Raw genomic sequence first — 18,789 nt, 5'->3', positions numbered from 1 at the left:
TCCAAATGCATTGTAAGCTTTGCCAAAATTTCAAAATTCAGTCACATGGAAGACAATTAATACACCTTTTCGACCGTAGCCGCCAATAGACGATATCGGCTTAACATGAAAACTCAGATTTGATCCCCGAGAATTCCCCATAATGCTTTGTGCGGAAAAAAATTTACCGTGAACTTTTTTCCGCGCAAAGCATTGTGGGTAATTCTCGGGGATCAAATCTAAGTTTTCATGTAAAGCCGATATCGTCTATTGCCGCGCAGGTATTTTTTGTCCGTTTTTTTCTCTCGCAACTATAGACAATAGAAAAAGGTGTAAAAAAAGGATTGGATCGAGTTTAGGGGGGAAATTAAATAATAAAGTGGCACGTACCTGACCGCGCGACTACGGTCGAAAAGGTTTATTCACTCAACAGATTAACCAGCTTAAAACAAAAGGTGTGTTCAGTAATTAGGGAAAAAAATAAAAATACTGAAAATGAAAATCGTCTGCTATTATAAACTAAGTACACCAAAACATTGAAAAACAATACCCGAAAAATCCCTCCGAAAAATTTATATTCCTAAGGCAAATTTGAGTATAATACACTAAACATATAGAAAAGCCATAAAGTAGATATTTGGCTCTTTTTGAGGCTTAATTAAAAGTCTTTAAATTTCTCAAAAAAGCCGTCTGCAGAGTAGCCTATACTAGACGTCATCCGCGTTTTTTCTACGCAATTAACTTCTGACTTTGCGACTTTTTTGAATGTTTTGAGCCCGGGTTTTCGGGCTCTAAACATTCGATTTTTTGACGTCACTTTTAACTTTCGAAGCTCCTGCAGTAGCAAAGAAATCGAATTTGCATCAAAACACTTGAAAGGCTTTTATTTCTTGAAAATCGTCAAAGTGGAACTCACTAAGAAACGAGATGAAAAATCCCAGTTTTTAGTGAGGTGCTCGCTATCTGCAGAGACACAAAGTTTTTTATTTTTAAATCGCTTGGAAGCAGCAAATATTTAGCTGAAAAGACACTTGTGCGACTTATGTACAATTGTTATGTACAAAAAAAGAAAATACCTTATAGCATTGGTTATCACTGAAACAATTCTGGATCACTATAATAGTAGCGAGGTTAAGTAAGATGGATAGTAATCAACGAGACAAAGCAGCGACGACGTTTTATTGATCCTAGTCAACAGCGAGGTCAACCGTCTTACCTTGAGCTCGGTCAATCACTTTTTGTTTTTTTCACTAGCCTAATACATATTGCATTCACCTTGATGAGTCTTATATCCATTCACTTATACTCGCGAAAATAAAGCAAATCAAAAAATAATTCGTAATAAAAAAAGGCTAAAAATCCACTAAGGTTATTTCATTATCGTTTTTGAATAAAAACAATTTTCTAATGTACCTCAATCATGAATTATTTTTCTTCAATAATGTTCAAGAAAAATAAAAATGGTAATTAAAAATTATAACTTCTACTGTTCTAATCATTTGTTCACCCTTTGCGCGAGCCATTCCAAACCTTGATATAGCCTAAAAAGTAAATCAAGTCATAAATCAAAAACAATGCAATGGGCTCTCGCTAATTCGATCTTCTACTAATCGAATCTCTCTATAATTCGAAATTCGTATAAATTATAAAGCAGTAGTAAAGTAGAAAGAAGAAAGACAAAAACTTTGAACTCACCCTTCTCCAGATAACGCACAGCATGCCTGAAGGTAAAAAAAGAAAAAAAGATAAATTATATAGAAGTTTAGAACAAGAAAGAAATTCAAATGATAATCTGATCTTTGACTTATGTTTCATGTTATCTTTTCAACCGAGAAAGATTTGATTTACCCAAGAAACTTAAGTCCGCTATTTTAGTCCTTTTAAATCAAGAAATTTAATAATACCGATAACTTTAGATTGAATTTTAACCCGTGATCAGACATTGCGATTAAAAAGGTAGGCTCGTTGAAAAGGTAATCCTGAGTGGAATATCATAGTATGAGAATATTAAAAGAATCATGCTATAATTACAAATTTTCCATGAGTGAATCTTCACACTTGGAGCATAATCATTGTAAACATTTCTCAAAAGTAAATAATTATTCAATAATAGATTATCTTTCCAACGAGCTGAGCACAAAATCGCACTCGAATTCAAATTCGAACTAAAGTTATTTGTGTTTGTAATTTTAATAAAAATTACTTTAGTTCCGATACTTTCCATATGTTTTGAGCCAATCTTGAAATTATAGAATTGAAGTATATTTATTTTATTGATTTGTTTTTATTCAAATTTTATCTATTTTGAAAAATATATATCAAAAGTTTATTGGGACAAAAAGTATCCGTTTCCTACTTTTCATAATTATTCCGTATATCTAATAATTGTACCTGTAGATGCCAGCCGTGGTCTCGTATGGACGTCAAATTCAATTGTTCAGACAGCTCTGACATCGTCATCGAACCCTGGAAAAGAAAAGAAATATAGAGAATATCATGCATAGAACTTTGGTTCTTTGACCACTCTAGATCAACTATGTTGAGGGTCAAGCTTTGCTACCCCGCTTTTTACAAGCGATTATGAAAAGTTCATCACTTGGTCTTTTGAGCTCTCTGTTGACAACATCAGTCTATGCTCGTTTACCCGAGCCACACTGACGAGTTCTGGGAAGTACGAAACACGTGTCTGCTGATAAATATATGGAAATTCTGAAATATTGCAGATTTAACTTGATCATTTAATCAGAGTTCTGAGTATTCTCTAGTCAGATGAATCAGTCTCGTACAGTCACGGACATACTCAAGAACTACCTTTTATATTATAATTAAAATGATGACTCAAGGTGACTCCAGAGGATGATAACGACTGACTTAAGTGAACATAATTACGAAATGGAAGATTTATGCTTACCTTAACGTCTTGTTTGTTGGCGAATACAAGTAAACTGGCATGCCTCAGTTCCTGAAATACCATAGAATAATATAAAGAAAAGTGTTAAATTGATGTAATTTATGACGCTGAATCAAGTTATTCAAAGATTGCGTTACATCCAAAAGTGAGCGACTTTTTGATTTGGGGGACTTTGTGAAGCTAATTGGATAAGTACAGTCTTATGGACATCACTGCTATGAAAGTATAACTATGAACCACAAAGCACGAGTTACCTCGTTAGCCAGCATGTTGTAGAGTTCAGATTTGGATACGTGTAACCTTTCACGATCTGTACTATCAATCACAAAGATTAGAAACTAGGAAAAAAAAAAGAAGAAATATAAGATCATAATTCAGAGAAAGTTCAATCTGCTAATTATAACCAGATATTTAACGGGTGTGGTCATCAAGAAATGGGGAAAATAAGGGATTGGGGATACCATTTTTGTTTCCTCAGCTCGCGGTCTCACATAAAAAGTTTGTCATATAACGCTCTAAAGATATCTTGTTGACATGAAAATAAGACCAAGCCACATTTCTTGTATAACTAAGTTATTCTTTCCGAAAATTTTTGGATCAGTCTAAACCACTCAAGATATCGTGAACTGAAAAATGCATTATTTGGGAGCAGCCCTTCGGATAGCATTTAAACATTAGGATCCTCAACAAGGAAGATTATAACAAACTCTTACTTCAGCAGTAGCATAATATGTGGACCAATCCTTTCTGAGGGATTCTTGACCACCGATATCCCACATACAAAATTGGATATTCTTCCACCTCACCTAGTGAAAGAAATCATATGAGATTCATCTGACGCAAGCAAAAAAGTCAATTCAAGCCGTCGTTGCCCCCTTAACGTTGACAGACCATTGGTCGTAAAAACTTTCATAAAATCATGAAGAATTTCCATTATTATATTCTTCTTAGATTTTTATGGCCACCGTGTATAAGAAAAAATTGACATGTTTTTCTTTTGTAAACAAAAGTAATGATCGAACCTCTTCGACATTGGATCCTATGGTTGGTGTGGTTTGAACAACCTCTCCCATCAAACTATAATGAGAAAAAAAATTGTTATTACTTTAAAGGGTGTGATTAACCATTAAAAGTCCAAATGCGAGCTGGGCACAATTTTCATAACCAAATCAGTGATTTCGCAAAAAATAACACTTCCTTTTTTTTAACCCAATGGTAGTGTTGCAACTGTGAATATTGACAGAAATTTTGGGATTAACGGCTCATTTAACCACCAAAAACTCTCTCGCTTGGCGGAAATCATCCATTTGTATCTCAACTAGATGGAATTCTTTCTACTACAGATGGAAACGTTGTAACACTGCAATGGGCTGTTCCATTAAATGTCCATACAGGGGGGGGGGGGTGGACGAACCTTTTTAAGACAAATAAAGATTCTTAGAAATGGATATCCCCTGGAAAATGGCAAAATTTGCAAAAGAGCCCTTGTAAAATTCTTTACATACCTTAAAAGTAAGGGTGGACGAACTAAAATCAGTCTTTTAACCCCTAGAAATTTTAGAATAAACTTTTATCTCCTGGAAAAATGGACAAATACTCCTCCGTTATACCCCCTGGAAATGTTCGTCCAGCCCCCCCCCTTGTATGGATATAAAATGGAATGGCCCAATAAAGGGGACTTTTGACAGTTTTTACATTTTTTATTATTTTTAGAAAAATCTCACACTGTGGGAAATAGGTTTTATCAGCAATACACGGTAGCAGCATGTAATTAGGAAGTCATTTGCTGAACATGCAACAGGTAATTAAGTAATCAATTAAACAGATCAAAGACAAGATTAAACAAAGATAAATATCAAATGAACTGAATGAAAAATCATTTCCTGTATGTAACAAATTACTCTTTACAATGAAAGATAACATGTTTATCATACTGTGGAACGTGCCCAGAGTACTATAACTTATTTAAGTCTGTGTCAAAAAGGTGTGCGGTGTTTTTACTTTTGGCCATTACTTTTGACCATAACTTTCCAACCAATTGTCGCATAATAAAAAGTTTGGTATCGTTGGAAAGATATTTGAATGCGCTCATAGTTTCCACTTATTAGTTTTCCAAAATTCTGCCAAGAAAGCGAAGAAAAACGAAGAAGAAAAATTGCTACTTTTGATAAAAAAGGTACTACGAAAATTATTTTTACACCAATCGAAAGCTGAATAGAATGCGAGTCCAAAGATATAATAACTATGATGATCAGAAACAACAGATACAATAGGGAACACAACTAATGCCCAAAAATGTAAGAGTTGGTTTCAAAAAGAGCTTGGCAGACAGGGAATGGTCACAAGATGAAATGAAATTTTACTTTACTTACAACTGGTACAAAATGGTTGTTTTGCCAGCATTGTCTAAGCCTACTATGATGACCTTATGTTCTGAAATTAAAAGAAACAAGAAAGTAATTAAAAATTTCATAAAATGTATGTAATGTAAGATTTTAAAACTTTGGGAGAAAGAAATGATTGAAATGAAATTTATAACAGCTTGCGACTGAATTTCCCTACCTAATCAAGAAATTGATATCATCATTTTCTTGTAACAATAGTTTATAGTAGTAACTCTAAATTATAAAACAGATGTTCTCCATACTAAACCACAGCCAAAAAAATATGTGTTGTCTTGAAATAAACAAACTTGAACATATACCTTTGCTCCCAAAAAATGAGTACCAAACTTTAGATAACAAAATTCCCATTACACAACAAACTGAGCCATGTATTGAATGATTCAAACTCTTCCCTCAATCAAATATTTGTCTTTCACAGATGAAACAAACCAACCATAAACAGAAATAGATTTTATATCCAATATTGTATGTAACTTTTGCATTAATCTTTTTACCAGATGATTATGCTGATGTGATGCAAGTATATTTGGTATTTTGTTAGTAATAGTCTATTACAGAGTGGTCAACATATTAAAAATTATTGTCTTCTATATCACTATCACTGTTGATTTATCAACTAAAAATCCCTAGAACAAAAATTTGTCTCTAAAATGATAAAGACCACTAACTAAGAAGACCCTAAGAAAATGTGCCCTTAAAATATAGGGGAGGAAATCAAGACCCTCATAGTAATTTTGCTAACAATGAAGTATACAAAATAAGCTTGCAGCACTGCATATTTCCATATATCGCAAATCCCCTTGTAGATTATACAGTTCAAATTCCCCATTCATTGTATTATATTTAAACATTATTTTGAGGGAGAAGAGGAGATTATTTAGGTAATTATTAGGGTAATTATGGCTACAATTTGATACTTAATATTATGGCGGTGTTGAAATATGAAAACACAAGTAATCATCCCTAGTTCGGAAGGGGGTCACTACCCCCCCTACCCTAGAGCTACCCCCCCCTACCCTAGGTTCTTCCCCCTTTTAAAATTTGATGCTACCCCCCCCCCAAATTCTAAACAAAAGAAAATAGAACACACTGCATTGCGAAAAAAATAGAATCATTTTGAATCGAATGTTTCAAACATACTAAACAATTAATAAAGAAGACGTTGCATTGTAAATTAAAAATAAAACTTCTAATTTGGGAAAACACAAAAAAAACATACCACTGACATCTTACCCCCCCTTTCTAGATGAACCCCCCCTTTCTGAAAACTTCCCCCTTTCTAGAAAAAATTCTCTTACCCCCCCCCCTTTCTGAGATTTTCTGAACATCGCTACCCCCCCTTTATAAAGGGGGGGGTGCGAACTATGTCATCCCTACAGCACAGTACCAGAGTAATACTGGAATTTGCGTGAAAGATTTAAAAATAAAACAAATGGACGAGCAGAAAATTCAATATCTTGGAAATGCAAGAAAATTGGAGCAAAATACAGGGTGATTAAAAAAAACCACACCCCTAGATTCTTCATTGTATTCATTGTATATATGACCATTAAATTTTTAACACTTTTTTCTTAGTAAATTTAGAGACTACATGTGTCTCATTCAACCAATAAATGAAAAGAAGCTATAACATTAAATCAAAAATCAAAGGAATATTTGGTCATTTTTAAGAGTTTTTCCTTCATATAGCCTCTTGTAACACTTGTTATGTATCCAGATTCATTTTTCACGCAATCACGTCAATCATCTCTAAAAACAAATTGATTGCACTGTTCGAGATTACATAAAAGGAATTCATTTCATTCCTTTTTTATCATTCCCTGGGTTGTACTGTAGGTTTGCTAGCAAAAGGCATGCAGGGCTGCGAATAAATATTTTTGGTTGCTTGGACATTATGTCCGACTGAAATCAAATCCAGTCGGTCAGACTCAAAATCCTCTCGGTTATTCAGTCGCCATAATTTTTCAACTAGCAGGATATATTTTCTAACCTCAATAAGAAGATAGTGTTACCTTGGAGCAACTGGTTCATACAGTAATAAAGAAAGTGTTAAGTTGATAAACATGATCTTAGAAACACTCTAAATAAAAACTATGAAGTAAGCGATTTGATATAAAAGTGATCTTTGAAACACTTGTAAAAGTTACGAAAAACGCGAAAAAGGAAATTTGATAAAAGTAATCTTAGAAACACACCCAAAAGTTACGAAGAAAGTGATTCGATAAAAGTGAACTTAGACACACTCTTAAAAGTTACGATTTGATAAACATGATCTTGGAAACACTCCCAAAAGTAACGAAGAAAGCGATTCAATAAAAGAGAACTTAGAAACTCTTAAAAGTTACGAAGAGGCAATTAAAAAAAGAATAGAGAAAATAGAGTTTAATAGAGGACAGAAGATTTGCTCTCGAATCAAGTTAATGGTTTTATTCATCTTTTCATTTGGACATAATGACCGACACAAAAGATTTTCAGTCGGTCAAATGGCCTTTTCAATTGGACATTGACCAATGACCGACGCTTTTTTGTAAAAATTAGCCTTAAATACCCGCACCCTTCTAGATCAGTACATAATCAATAAAAACCACTGTTAAAGTGTTTCCACCCAAATCTCATGGTATCTTAGCTTTCCAGCGGTATATAACCACTGTGGACACGGGCTAGACGGGAAATTGGTAAATTGCAGAACGTTTTTGCAACATTTAAGAATTTGAATTCCGTGGGAGAAAAAATAGTTGTATAACTGTTGATGAACAATTATGTTTCTGGAAACGGAGGAACAAATAGTTGAAAAGGCTGAAACTTTTTTTGCTTCTTTAGCATGGAAATGTCCCAAAAAAAAGTTTTTATTTCTGCCGAAATGGATTTTCTTTTGATTTGGGGTTTCTTCTTTCAGAAAAACTTATTCTTTACTTATAACTTTTTGTTCCTACATTTCCAGAGGCCCCTTGAATGAAAATGGGTCTTACCACCTTTTTTGACTCATATCAAGAGGCCCCCCCAGCGGCACCCCTAATCACGCCATCACGCAAAAAATTTTTCTCCATCACGCATCACGAAAATTGCTCAAATCACGCATCACGCCTCAAATTTTTGCCCTATCACGCATCACGCCAAAATCTTGATCACGACATCACGCCAAAAGAAATCTCTGATCACGCCATCACGCAAGAAAAAAGTCCTTACAAATATTTTTATATGATAATAGTGTTATATCATCAAAGAATCCTCCCTCCAAATTTCAGGTCTCTAGCTACATTAGAAAAAGAGATATGCTAAATCAAAAAAGCATGACTGGAAAAATTTTCTTTTTTCTTTTTTGACCCATTTTTTGAATAGACCTTTTCGCCTTTCCATCCGCCATATTGAATTGTATGCAAAAATTATGGTGGCCGAATTACTGTTGTGAAATTTCCTTAGAAAGTATGCAAAACATATGTAAAAAGAAAGTATTAATATAAAACTTACATTGGCATTATATTAAAGTGTAATCTTGTAGAAGAAAGATTAAATTTGCTTCTCTTGAAAACTAAAAATAATTATATTCGCTCATCTCTTAGAACTAGCACTTCAAAAATCAATAACATTAGACACAAATTCAAACTGAAAAATCATCAGCGAAGGTAAAAAATAATCCTTATTCGGCTGACGGTAAGTTATTCTCCTGGGAATAGAGCCGCTAAATGATCAAATCAAAACATTGATAATGTGTGACGTCATAATTACTGCTTTTCAGTTTGCGTGTTTTGAAAGTTTGATGTGTGTAATCCGTCTTCGTGGAATTTCTTAATGGCATGAAAACAGAATATGCTATGTCTTTAAGAACAAATTTATAAAAGGCTTTTGTTGTTCTGTGAATATTTCTTTTTGGATTGAGAAATTCCATCTTTTATTATTCTAATGATTATGATATTTATTTATAAGATGCTTTATTGTCTTTTTAATCTTTGTGTAAACTTGCATATGTTTTGCATACTTTCCAACTAAATCCAACCACGGCTTTTTCGTTCCTCTATTTTTGCATACAATTCAAGATGGGGGATGGAAAGGCGAAAAGGTCTATTTTTCCAAGTTATTTTCCTAACCTTTTTTTTGACATTTTTAGTCCAGACATCCGCGCTCGATTGATATGTGATCGATGGATTACTTAACGATCCGGATAGGAGATTGATAGAGGATCGATACTCAAGATTTTTTAAAGCTTTTGATTAGTTATCGACTATTTATCGATCTATCATCGATCTTTTATCGATCTTATCGATACCCTATTGACTCATACTCGATCTACGATCGATGACAAATCAATTAACGATCTATGACAAATCGATTAACGATCGATGGCGAATCGATATACTTGATTGAAATACTCGATAATGGATCAACGAAGGATCGATACTCAAGACTTTTTAATGGCTGAATCTTCCATCGATCTCCTATCCGGATCGTTAAGTAATCCATCGATCACATATCGATCCGTCTTCGAGCCGTTCCGATGATCAATCCTATCGAGCGCGGACGTCTGGTTTAGTCAAGTTTTCAACACTAAAATTTGAATATCTTTACAACCACTTATCCTCTGGAGGCCTATGACCCTTGCCCTCATTTTCTTTCTTTTCCAAAGCTCTACAAGATAGGATTCGAAAAAAATATTAAAATTTGAAAAATCTTCTGGAGTTGCTATTAGAGGTTTCAGACAGTATATATAGTCTTTTTTCTGAAAGAAGAATTAACTTTTTGCTAGACTGCGAATAAGGACGTGAAATGAAGATATTTGTGATTGCCGCCTCTAAATCCCTGTTTGTACCGGCTGGCAAACGATATCATACTCCAGGATGCATTGTCTCTTATTTCCCCCCTATTTTCTACTTTCCTATCTTCTATCCTGATTTTCTATCTTTCTCAATTGTTTCTAACCGTTTTCTAAGTATTTTTCTGAAATTTGCCCGTACCGGTGAAACAAGTCACCGACCCCGGCTCGAACCACCAAATGCAAGTAACCTTAGTTTACAAACCCAATGCCTAACCGCTTGCGCCACGAGACACGACAGAAAGCTGTCATTCACAAATATTTATAGCGTGTAATTTTCAGACCTTAATTAAGAAAGCTCCCAGTCCTACCGGTGCCCCTACAAGGATCCCTACGGGATCACAGGGTACAAATGCCCCTAAGAAGGCCTTCGGCCTTACATTGTGACTCTCGAGCTCCAACCCTAAGGCGATGGGAATTTGATGTTCTGTTTACCGTCACGTTTCAAAAAATATTTGATGCGGCAAAATTTCATTATTCATTATTCATTATTCCTACCTGGTGCTTCCAATCTCCAACAAAGTTGAATTCCACCGTGAAATCGAGCTGCTTTCACTTTCGGAATCAAAATGACATGCGCGAAAATTCAAACGCGTTCGAGACGCGTCTAAAACGCGAATTTCTAAAACGCCCTTGATGCCGCCCACTGCTTAAAAAAATGCCTGCCCCATTCGCGGACGTGATTGGAACCATGTTTTTTACTCAAGGCGCACATTTTGTTAGCGCAGATGTTATTTTTGATTCACTTTGAGTGTTTTGGATAGCTTGGCACAGGAAAAGAAGAAAATAATGAGTTTTTAAGAAATAATGAACTTTTTTGAGCGGCGGCTCAAGAGCATGCGGGCGGTCGACGGTAAACAGAACATCAAATTCCCATCGCCTAACCCTAACTGATAATAACCGAACCCCCGTCTACGTCCGCGGATTGAAAAATTTCACTTGCATCCTGGAGTATGATATCGTTTGCCAACCGTTTGTACCCCCTCCAAATCCCCCCCCCCCCAAGCCTGGAACAAAAGAGAATTTATGTCTGAAATTTTTTAAACCCACTCTCCCCACCACAAGTAGCACCCACCATATCAACCTTCCCTTTTATCGCTTCCTTTCTAAAAAATAACCCAATAATAAGTCTTTTATCTGTTACATTCAGCTCCGTTAGAAATAAAACACAGAAACACAAACACCGTATATATTTCAGGACCAAAAAAAAATATTCGTACCGAAAAAATTACTTGCGAACATCAAGATGACGGAATTTGGTTGATTGTGTTTTTTGATTCTTTTGCGGTTGTGAAATAGTGTTTTTTTTATTTCCTACCCTTTTGAGTCCCTAACATAAAAAGCTTTACTCAAATGCTCTATAAAAGTTCGTAAGAAGCTGCGAGGATTTGCCGTGAGTACAAGGAAAAAATATCGAGCTAAGAGTGGTTGGTAGACTAGCTACTCAAAACACCCAAGTCAAGATGGCGGACGAAATGGATGCGATGCTTCTTTCTTTGCTTGAAAAAGAAATTCCGGAGGGGAGAAATGCACTCCTGGATAGTCACAAAAACTTATCTGTTCTATCAAATTACTGCCGTGAGAACTATGCCAATAGGTAAGTTTATAATTTGTTGTATTGACTTCGTTTTAAAAAGATCTAAGTTCTTTTTTTTACCTCTTTTTCACCAGCCACAAATCAATTTTGTTTTATCGTACAGTTTCAGCTTTAATAAACAGGCAGTTAATGACATCAAAAAAAGTGAAACAGATGAAAATTGAGGGAGGAATATTTAGTACTTATTTTGAAATGAAAATTGAGTACATACAGTTGACGCTCTCTAATTCGACGTTATTCCTACTATTCGATAGGCGCTCCCTTACTTATTCGATGAAATTTAAAGTCCCCGTATCAACAAGAAACTCTTATAAACGACGCTCCCTTATTCGATAAGCTCCCTTATTCGATGAAAATCCAATTCCCCTTGAAGATCGAATTGGAGAGCGTCAACTGTATTTTTAAATCAAAATTTACTCGGTGTGTGTAAAAATTTTATGGCGGCAATCAAAAATATGTTCCATTCGGGTCCGAAAACATCTTCAAATCGGTCGGTCGGTGGGTAGTAAATTTTGTCGTATTTTTAAGATCTAGTAAATACCGATGAATCAAGTCGGCAATCAACAGAATCTTATGCCGCCATCTTTAATTTGCCAAACTAAATGTGCGCGCGCATGTGTTAACCTTGTTAAAGTGGCCCTTATTTTCGGCCCTCAGGGTATTGGTCCTACCGCGTTAATGAATTTTGACAGGAAAATTTCAATAGACCTTTTCGCCTTTCCATCTGCCATATAGACCTTTTCGCCTTTCCATCCCCCATCTTGAATTGTATGCAAAAATACAGGAACAAAAATGCTGTGGTTGGATTTAGTTGGAAAGTATGCAAAACATATGCAAGTTTACACAAAAGACAACAAAGTATCTTATAAATAAATATTATAATCATTAGAACAATAAAAGATGGAATTTTTTAATCCAAAAAGAAATATTTACAGAATAACAAAAGACTTTTAGAAATTTCAGTTAGGAACATTTGGCGAGTTCCTGTATGCGGCCGCAATCAAAAAAATCATAACATCACTCATTAAAAAATGGCGTTCGTGTCTTTTCGCATTTTTTTTAGCCTAGACAATGTAGCAAACATAGTAAGTATAAGCACACTGTGCTTTTAATTGGCTGAGATTTTTTTTTTGCGTCGGAAAAACTTTTTCAAACTTTCAGCGATGATTGACCAAACTGTTACAATGAAAATTATCCAGCGCATTTTTTATCTTCTTACCTTCTTCATTTTCAATGAAGCACTCAAAGTTTACTGAAGGTAAGCACATAAGATATTCTTATAATTAATGATATTCATTGAAACACGCTTCGTTGTGCGCTGCGGTGAGGTGCATGACGTAACTCGCGCGGCAATTAACTCGCCTTCTGCTGGAAGATCATATTGGCCGTTTTGGCGTTACCACCCTCAAAGCAGCGGGCGCCTCTGTCTTTCCGCAACTCTTTCCACCATTTTAGATGGCCTTAACAATAGATCCAAAAGGGCGCCATAATCTTGGAAGATAATTTGTTTTGGTCGATCCAGCTTTGGGAAGTAGCAATGTTTTTGGTTGTTTTCAATGGAAAATGGTAAGAAACTTAAGTTACAAGTGTCATTTAGTTTTTGCTGGCTTATAGAATGGCAGGATCCTGGGATCAGGTCGGGTTAGCGTGGTACATGGGTATAACCCGGACAGTGAAAGCGACTGTCCCGCTTTGCTCCAAACAACAATTTTACTGACCAAAAGATTTCTGTCACTTTCGACTCTCCCGCGTCACACCCAGAACGACTTTTTTCGACTGTCCCGCTTCGTACCCAAGACGACGATTGTCGACTGTCCCGCTTCGTACCCAAATCCGAATCACGCCACACCCTTCCACTGTCCCGCTTCGTACCCAAATCCGAATTATGCCACACCCTTTCACTGTCCCGCTTCGTACCCAAATAAGAATTGAGCCACACCCTTCCACTGTCCCGCTTCGTACCCAAATAAGAATTGAGCCACACCCTTCCACTGTCCCACTTCGTACCCAAATCCGAATCACGCCACACCCTTCCACTGTCCCGCTTCATACCCAAATACATGTTTTTTCTTTTATAAGCATAACGTTTATAAGCATATGCAGGCTCAGTTTTTGGTACCTAAACAATGGCTCTATTGTTTGAGAACAATAGAATGCTAAGCATAATGCGAGCCTGATGTAGGGGCAGACACTTGCTTATAAAAAAAAAGCAAAATATAAAAAAAAAAAAAAACAACCTTTGTTTGTGTGAAAACCACACGGGTCAAGCTTATAGAAAGGGAAATAAGTGGCTTCATTTCCCATCCAGGAGTCTCGTGTCTAGCTTTTTGAGCTTGTAATTTAATGGGTTTCGATAGAGTAAGTTATTTTCAAATCACAAGACCTTTCTCTGATAGTCGAAACACATCCTGTTAACTATTTGGCTTTTTCTCAACGCCAAGAAAAGTCAATGTGCAAATAGGTTACACGCTTTTTTATAAGAATGGTGTAAATCCATTTCATCATGGATATTCTTAGTTTTTTTGGGAAAATCATCCTAGAATATTCTTACAGCATTCGTAGGTTGGGATCCTACTTCAGGCTAGATTTAAGATTTAGTACAAACGTCTAAAGCATAAAATGGCATTTTTGTGAAAGGAGTGAGCCTTACTTGAGGGTAATTGACATTTTTTAATTGAAAATGCTCTAAAAATGGTATTCTTAGCTTGAGTAGCAAAATTCCATGATGGTGATATTCTTAGCATTATTCTTAATTTTTTGGCCATTTTTATCATGGACATTCTTATAAAACCTATTCTTATAAAAAAGCGTTTTTATTGACAGAAATCAAAGTTGAAGCCTTCAACTAAATGAAGTAAAATCCCGAAGGGCTAAACAGGGCTAAAAGCGAATTTCCTACGTAGGATTTTCAAGCTGCTAAATCCTACCTAAATTTTGCGGCTTTAGTTGGCTCGTCTTGTTTTTATACAAATTCCAGGATGAAAGTGAAATTTTTTTGCTATATTTAAAAAAATATACCACAAAGAAAACGCTAAATTCAATCCGTCGTCAAAAACGCATTGCTTTCATTGTTTTAACCTTTCGAGCATCTATGGCTTTTTTGATAACTTTTGAAATATTTATCCAATAGATCTTTTCATAAATTACGTCACAAACATCTCTTGCCTCGTTTTGAATTTATTGGCCAGCAGATTTTATTACAACTACTTTCTATTCATAAAAAATCATTTAATGTCTCAAGGAATATGATCATCATGGAAATACGAGAAATACGAGGCAAGTGATGTTCGTGACGTAATTTATGAAAAGGTCTATTGACTTTAAATCTTGTAAGTGTGCACAAAATAGGAATTGGCATCTCAACCTCGTCACGGTGTATTCCATCCTTTTTTCCATTTACCTTACTGATATATACGCCAAAGAGTTGGTATCGTGTATTTTACAGAACGGCCCAAATATGCCCTTTTTGCTTAAATCGGCCCTGGGATACTGCAATGACTGATTGGTAAATGTTATTGACTTATTATTTTGACAAGTGTTGGGTATTGATAGTACACATTTGCGGTCAAATTTCAGCAAAATCAGACGAGTGGTGTTGGTGTTGGTGCTGAGAGTGAGTATTTCAGGTAGAATACGGACCGATCTGTAAAATTTTGCACACTGTCTTAGATGGTCAATATTTATGACTAGGAAGAATTTCAAGTCAAAAGCTCCAGTATTTCCTGAGTTCCAGCAGGCAATGAACATGTATTTTACAGATCGTTCTGCAAAGTGCCAAATACTCACGGGAACGAATATATTCTGTTACTGATCTCTTTCTTCGACAAATCACCCTTCAGCGGAAAAAAGTCAACCAGTCGAAACATGATTTCAGTCAAGTTTACATTCTGGTCTGTAAAATACCAACCAGACAGCCCCTCCAAAGAAAAATAAATGCTTACCCTAGTAAAAAAGTGAGAAGATGCTCGAACTTTAAGTCGAAGGGAAATGCAAACAGTTAACAATTACTTATCAAATTTCAGCCCACTAATTTTAGTGTTGGAGATGTTTCGCGCATGTGTCAATCTAATCATTGTAGAAAGAATCAAAGATGAAGAGCAAATATTACCTTAATAATGTCTAGCCGACTGTATCAGTATGCAGTTTACTATTTACGAATTCCCCAGAAACCTCCAAAGTGTAATCGAAGTGAGTTTCTTTCGAAATAAATCTTTTACACAATCCCCAAATGTATAACAGTAATTACTAAACTATTTTAATTATTGAAATGTCACTTTTAATTGAATCGAAATAATAGACTTTATGTTGTGATTCTCTATCACTGACTCTTTTTAAAAAGCATTGATGATATTTTTTTGTTGTGTTTTCAACAACGGGAATAAGAATATCAACTTTGAACCTCATCCAAGATCTTGGATGGTCGTCATAGTTACTTTTGTCTTCGTTGATAGAATCTCGATTCGTCGACACAGCGTCAATATATGATGAACCTTGGCGCAGCCTTGAAACTTCAAAAACGATCAGACTTGGCTGAAATTTGGCACACTTGTTCCTTGGGTGAATATCTGGGGTTTTTTCATTCTTATAAAAAAAGGTTTTTGGGATCTGGGCACTAGATTTTTTATTTGATTTGCTAAAATTTGGCCTTTGAATAATTTGAAGCAACTGAAGTTTAACTGAGTGCGTTGCGCACGTTTTACTCCTTGCATATTTACTCATATCCACCTCAGTAGCCTTCTTCGTGTAAAAAACCGCGGAGTACGTTTTGTTAACTGTTAGTAGTTATTTTGTGCGTTGTTCAAGTCTCTGCGGTGGAGCCAAGAGCTATTTTAAACCTTTTGAGAAATTGAAAATTTGTGGCCTCCATTATGCTTTAAATGCCTTAAAATTGAAATTTTATACTAATATACCAATGGACTTAGAATTTCACTTTGATTCAAAAAATCCGAAAGAAAAGCAAAAGTTTTTATATCAAAGTTATCTTATCAAAGGCTCTTAAAGCCCGGTACTCACTTGTGCAAAAAATTGTGTTTAAGTGCGTCTAAGTGCGTTTATCAGTTAGGCGCACTTAAACGCTATTTATGTACTCACTGCAAAGTGATTTGAATGAAAGAGAGTGAAAAAGGAGTTAAGCGCACTTAAACGCAATAAAAAATCCCCCTCTCTCTTCAAATTCAAAAGAACTGAAAAGTGTTTTCTTTGATGATCGCGTCGAAATATCGAAACTTTTTTTATATTCGTGTTTAAGCGCGCCTAGCAAAATCAAGGCGTTCATGTGCGTATATGTGTGTCTAAGTGCGCTTAATTTCGTTTAGCAAACGTACTCACTAGAAAGCAAAAATGTGTTTGACGCACTTAAGCGCACTTAGACGCACTTAAACGCAATTTTTTGCACAAGTGAGTACCAAGCTTAAGCATACGAGTATACTCGTATTTGGCAGCGAATGTGTTAAAATTCGAAATACCTCAAGGAGGTATAAAGAAAAACAGGAGAAGTATGCTATTGTAACCAAGCTCGCCCTACGATTAAAAAAGTTACGATGTATGCACGCTCATATCTTTAATGAGCTCTTTTATCCATAGGTGAAATCTTATTGGCTCATTTAAGCTTTAGAAATTAAATGAGACGAGATTCATTGTTTCTGACACCAGAGTAAGAAAATATTTGGACTCAAAAAAAGACCTGTAAACTTGGCAAACCTTCATCAAATGATAAGATTATTTGATCAATGTTTTCTTTAAGGTGAACTCTATTGCTTGATACTTTCCTCTAAAATTCTCCAGCGACTTTATGTCTACAAATTCAGTCTGAAATCGTGTGCGCTTATAAAGGACTTTTCATTTTCTGGCTTGAGAAAATATCTTTTTAAAACAAAATTGAACGGATAACGAAATGGAACAGAAACTTGTTTCGCGTGGACGAAGTTTTATCTAATTTTCGTATATTAAAAGGCTAGAATCTTCAATACTGATAATTAGAATGTTCAGAGAAAACTTGAGTTCTACTAAAAAGTCTGATTTCATCGGGTGAGCTTAGAATTTCTTTTGATACATTTCATGAAAGAAATAAAAAGACTTCAACAACCAATTACCGACATATCAACTCCTGTTTTTCTTTATACCTCCTTGTCCTATGCAACTATTTTTTCGATATACCCTATCACTCGATCATGCGCGGGGAAGACGAATTTGTTTGAGTAAAGGAAATTTCGAGTTATGAAGAAAGGTTAAGAGACATTCAAGTTACAGAGATTCGACTTAAAGAGACTCCACTATACAAAGTTTAGATATGCTCAGACGTTACAGTTTGTTTCGCTCTGAAACGAAACGCGTCTCAAAAAGCTCTGTGAACATCAAAATTCAAAACGTCAAGAAACATCAAAAACCGTATTCTTTAGAATATCATGAACGTATAAATTACTGGACATCCATCTCCTTTGTATTTTTGAAGATAACACTGCTAGCTTCGTTGCTGCCTCGTTAAAGTCATAAAATAAAACAATAAATTTTGATGATATACCTCTTGGGAATAACTTGCTAACAACGTCAAAACTTCGACAAAAGTCTCTGTTGTTCTACTCTTCTCAAGTCTTTTATCTATATCGTGACAAAGATAACCGAGGCAAAATCATCATCAGCTTGTCAAATTGCGACAATTTCTTAATTTGGACTCAAAAGTATGGAATAATTTAGAGAGTAGGGATTCAATATGATAATCTTGTGACACAGCCTCTCAACTTTGGCATACTATGTTTTTCATGTCATAAAAAAGATTATTGGAGTGACAAAAGTGATTCAAAACACGTAGTTGAAATTCTGCATTTCTGCGTTGAAAAATGTTGATATAATATATTGCAAACTTACTAAAACATTTAGAATAATTCTTTTGTGAATCATGATTAATGTTCAAGCTCTATGAATCCTTTTACCTAAGTAATTCCAAGAAATGAAATTGTGACGGAATATTGTCAGATTTTTTATACCAATTTTGAAATACAGACGGCAACGAAGCTCGCTTCAAAGACACAATGGAAGATAGACGTCCAGTCGTTTATATGTTCATGATAATAATGATGATTCAAGATTGGGT

General features: G+C 35.2%; 2 protein-coding genes across 2 annotated transcripts in view; one reads left to right on the top strand and one right to left on the bottom strand.

Annotated features, from left to right (window-relative positions):
- Positions 1 to 1,001: 1,001 nt before the first annotated feature.
- Positions 1,002 to 5,875, bottom strand: LOC136820132 (ADP-ribosylation factor-like protein 5B). The gene is made up of 9 exons (XM_067076370.1): positions 5,595 to 5,875; positions 5,263 to 5,323; positions 3,913 to 3,967; positions 3,604 to 3,696; positions 3,145 to 3,228; positions 2,891 to 2,941; positions 2,371 to 2,445; positions 1,675 to 1,700; positions 1,002 to 1,520 (listed from the first exon to the last, which is right to left on the bottom strand). Exons 1-9 carry the CDS (start codon positions 5,641 to 5,643, stop codon positions 1,475 to 1,477), a joined length of 540 nt encoding a protein of 179 aa, XP_066932471.1. The 5' UTR covers positions 5,644 to 5,875; the 3' UTR covers positions 1,002 to 1,474.
- Positions 5,876 to 11,519: 5,644 nt separating this feature from the next.
- The window catches only part of LOC136820131 (abl interactor 1-like), a 15,786-nt gene continuing 8,516 nt past the window's right edge, over positions 11,520 to 18,789 (top strand). Inside the window, exon 1 of the mRNA XM_067076369.1 lies at positions 11,520 to 11,699. Coding sequence (XP_066932470.1) covers positions 11,566 to 11,699 — 134 coding nt within the window. The 5' untranslated portion in view covers positions 11,520 to 11,565. The remainder of the gene's footprint in view (positions 11,700 to 18,789) is intronic.

The sequence above is a fragment of the Clytia hemisphaerica genome, unplaced genomic scaffold, assembly GCF_902728285.1.
Source record: "Clytia hemisphaerica strain Z4C2 unplaced genomic scaffold, Clytia hemisphaerica genome assembly, whole genome shotgun sequence".
In the NCBI taxonomy this organism is placed as follows: domain Eukaryota; kingdom Metazoa; phylum Cnidaria; class Hydrozoa; order Leptothecata; family Clytiidae; genus Clytia; species Clytia hemisphaerica.
This window is presented reverse-complemented; position numbering and strand designations above follow the sequence as displayed.

Bases quoted from the DNA above. Each gene is read 5' to 3' on its own strand.
- LOC136820132 (XM_067076370.1), bottom strand. From the start codon at position 5,643: ATGGGAATTTTGTTATCTAAAGTTTGGTACTCATTTTTTGGGAGCAAA. The intron at 3,229-3,603 runs GTAAGAGTTTGT...TTTTTTTCCTAG, and splicing joins CATATTATGCTACTGCTGAA to TTTCTAATCTTTGTGATTGA. The intron at 2,942-3,144 runs GTAACTCGTGCT...ATGGTATTTCAG, and splicing joins ACAACATGCTGGCTAACGAG to GAACTGAGGCATGCCAGTTT.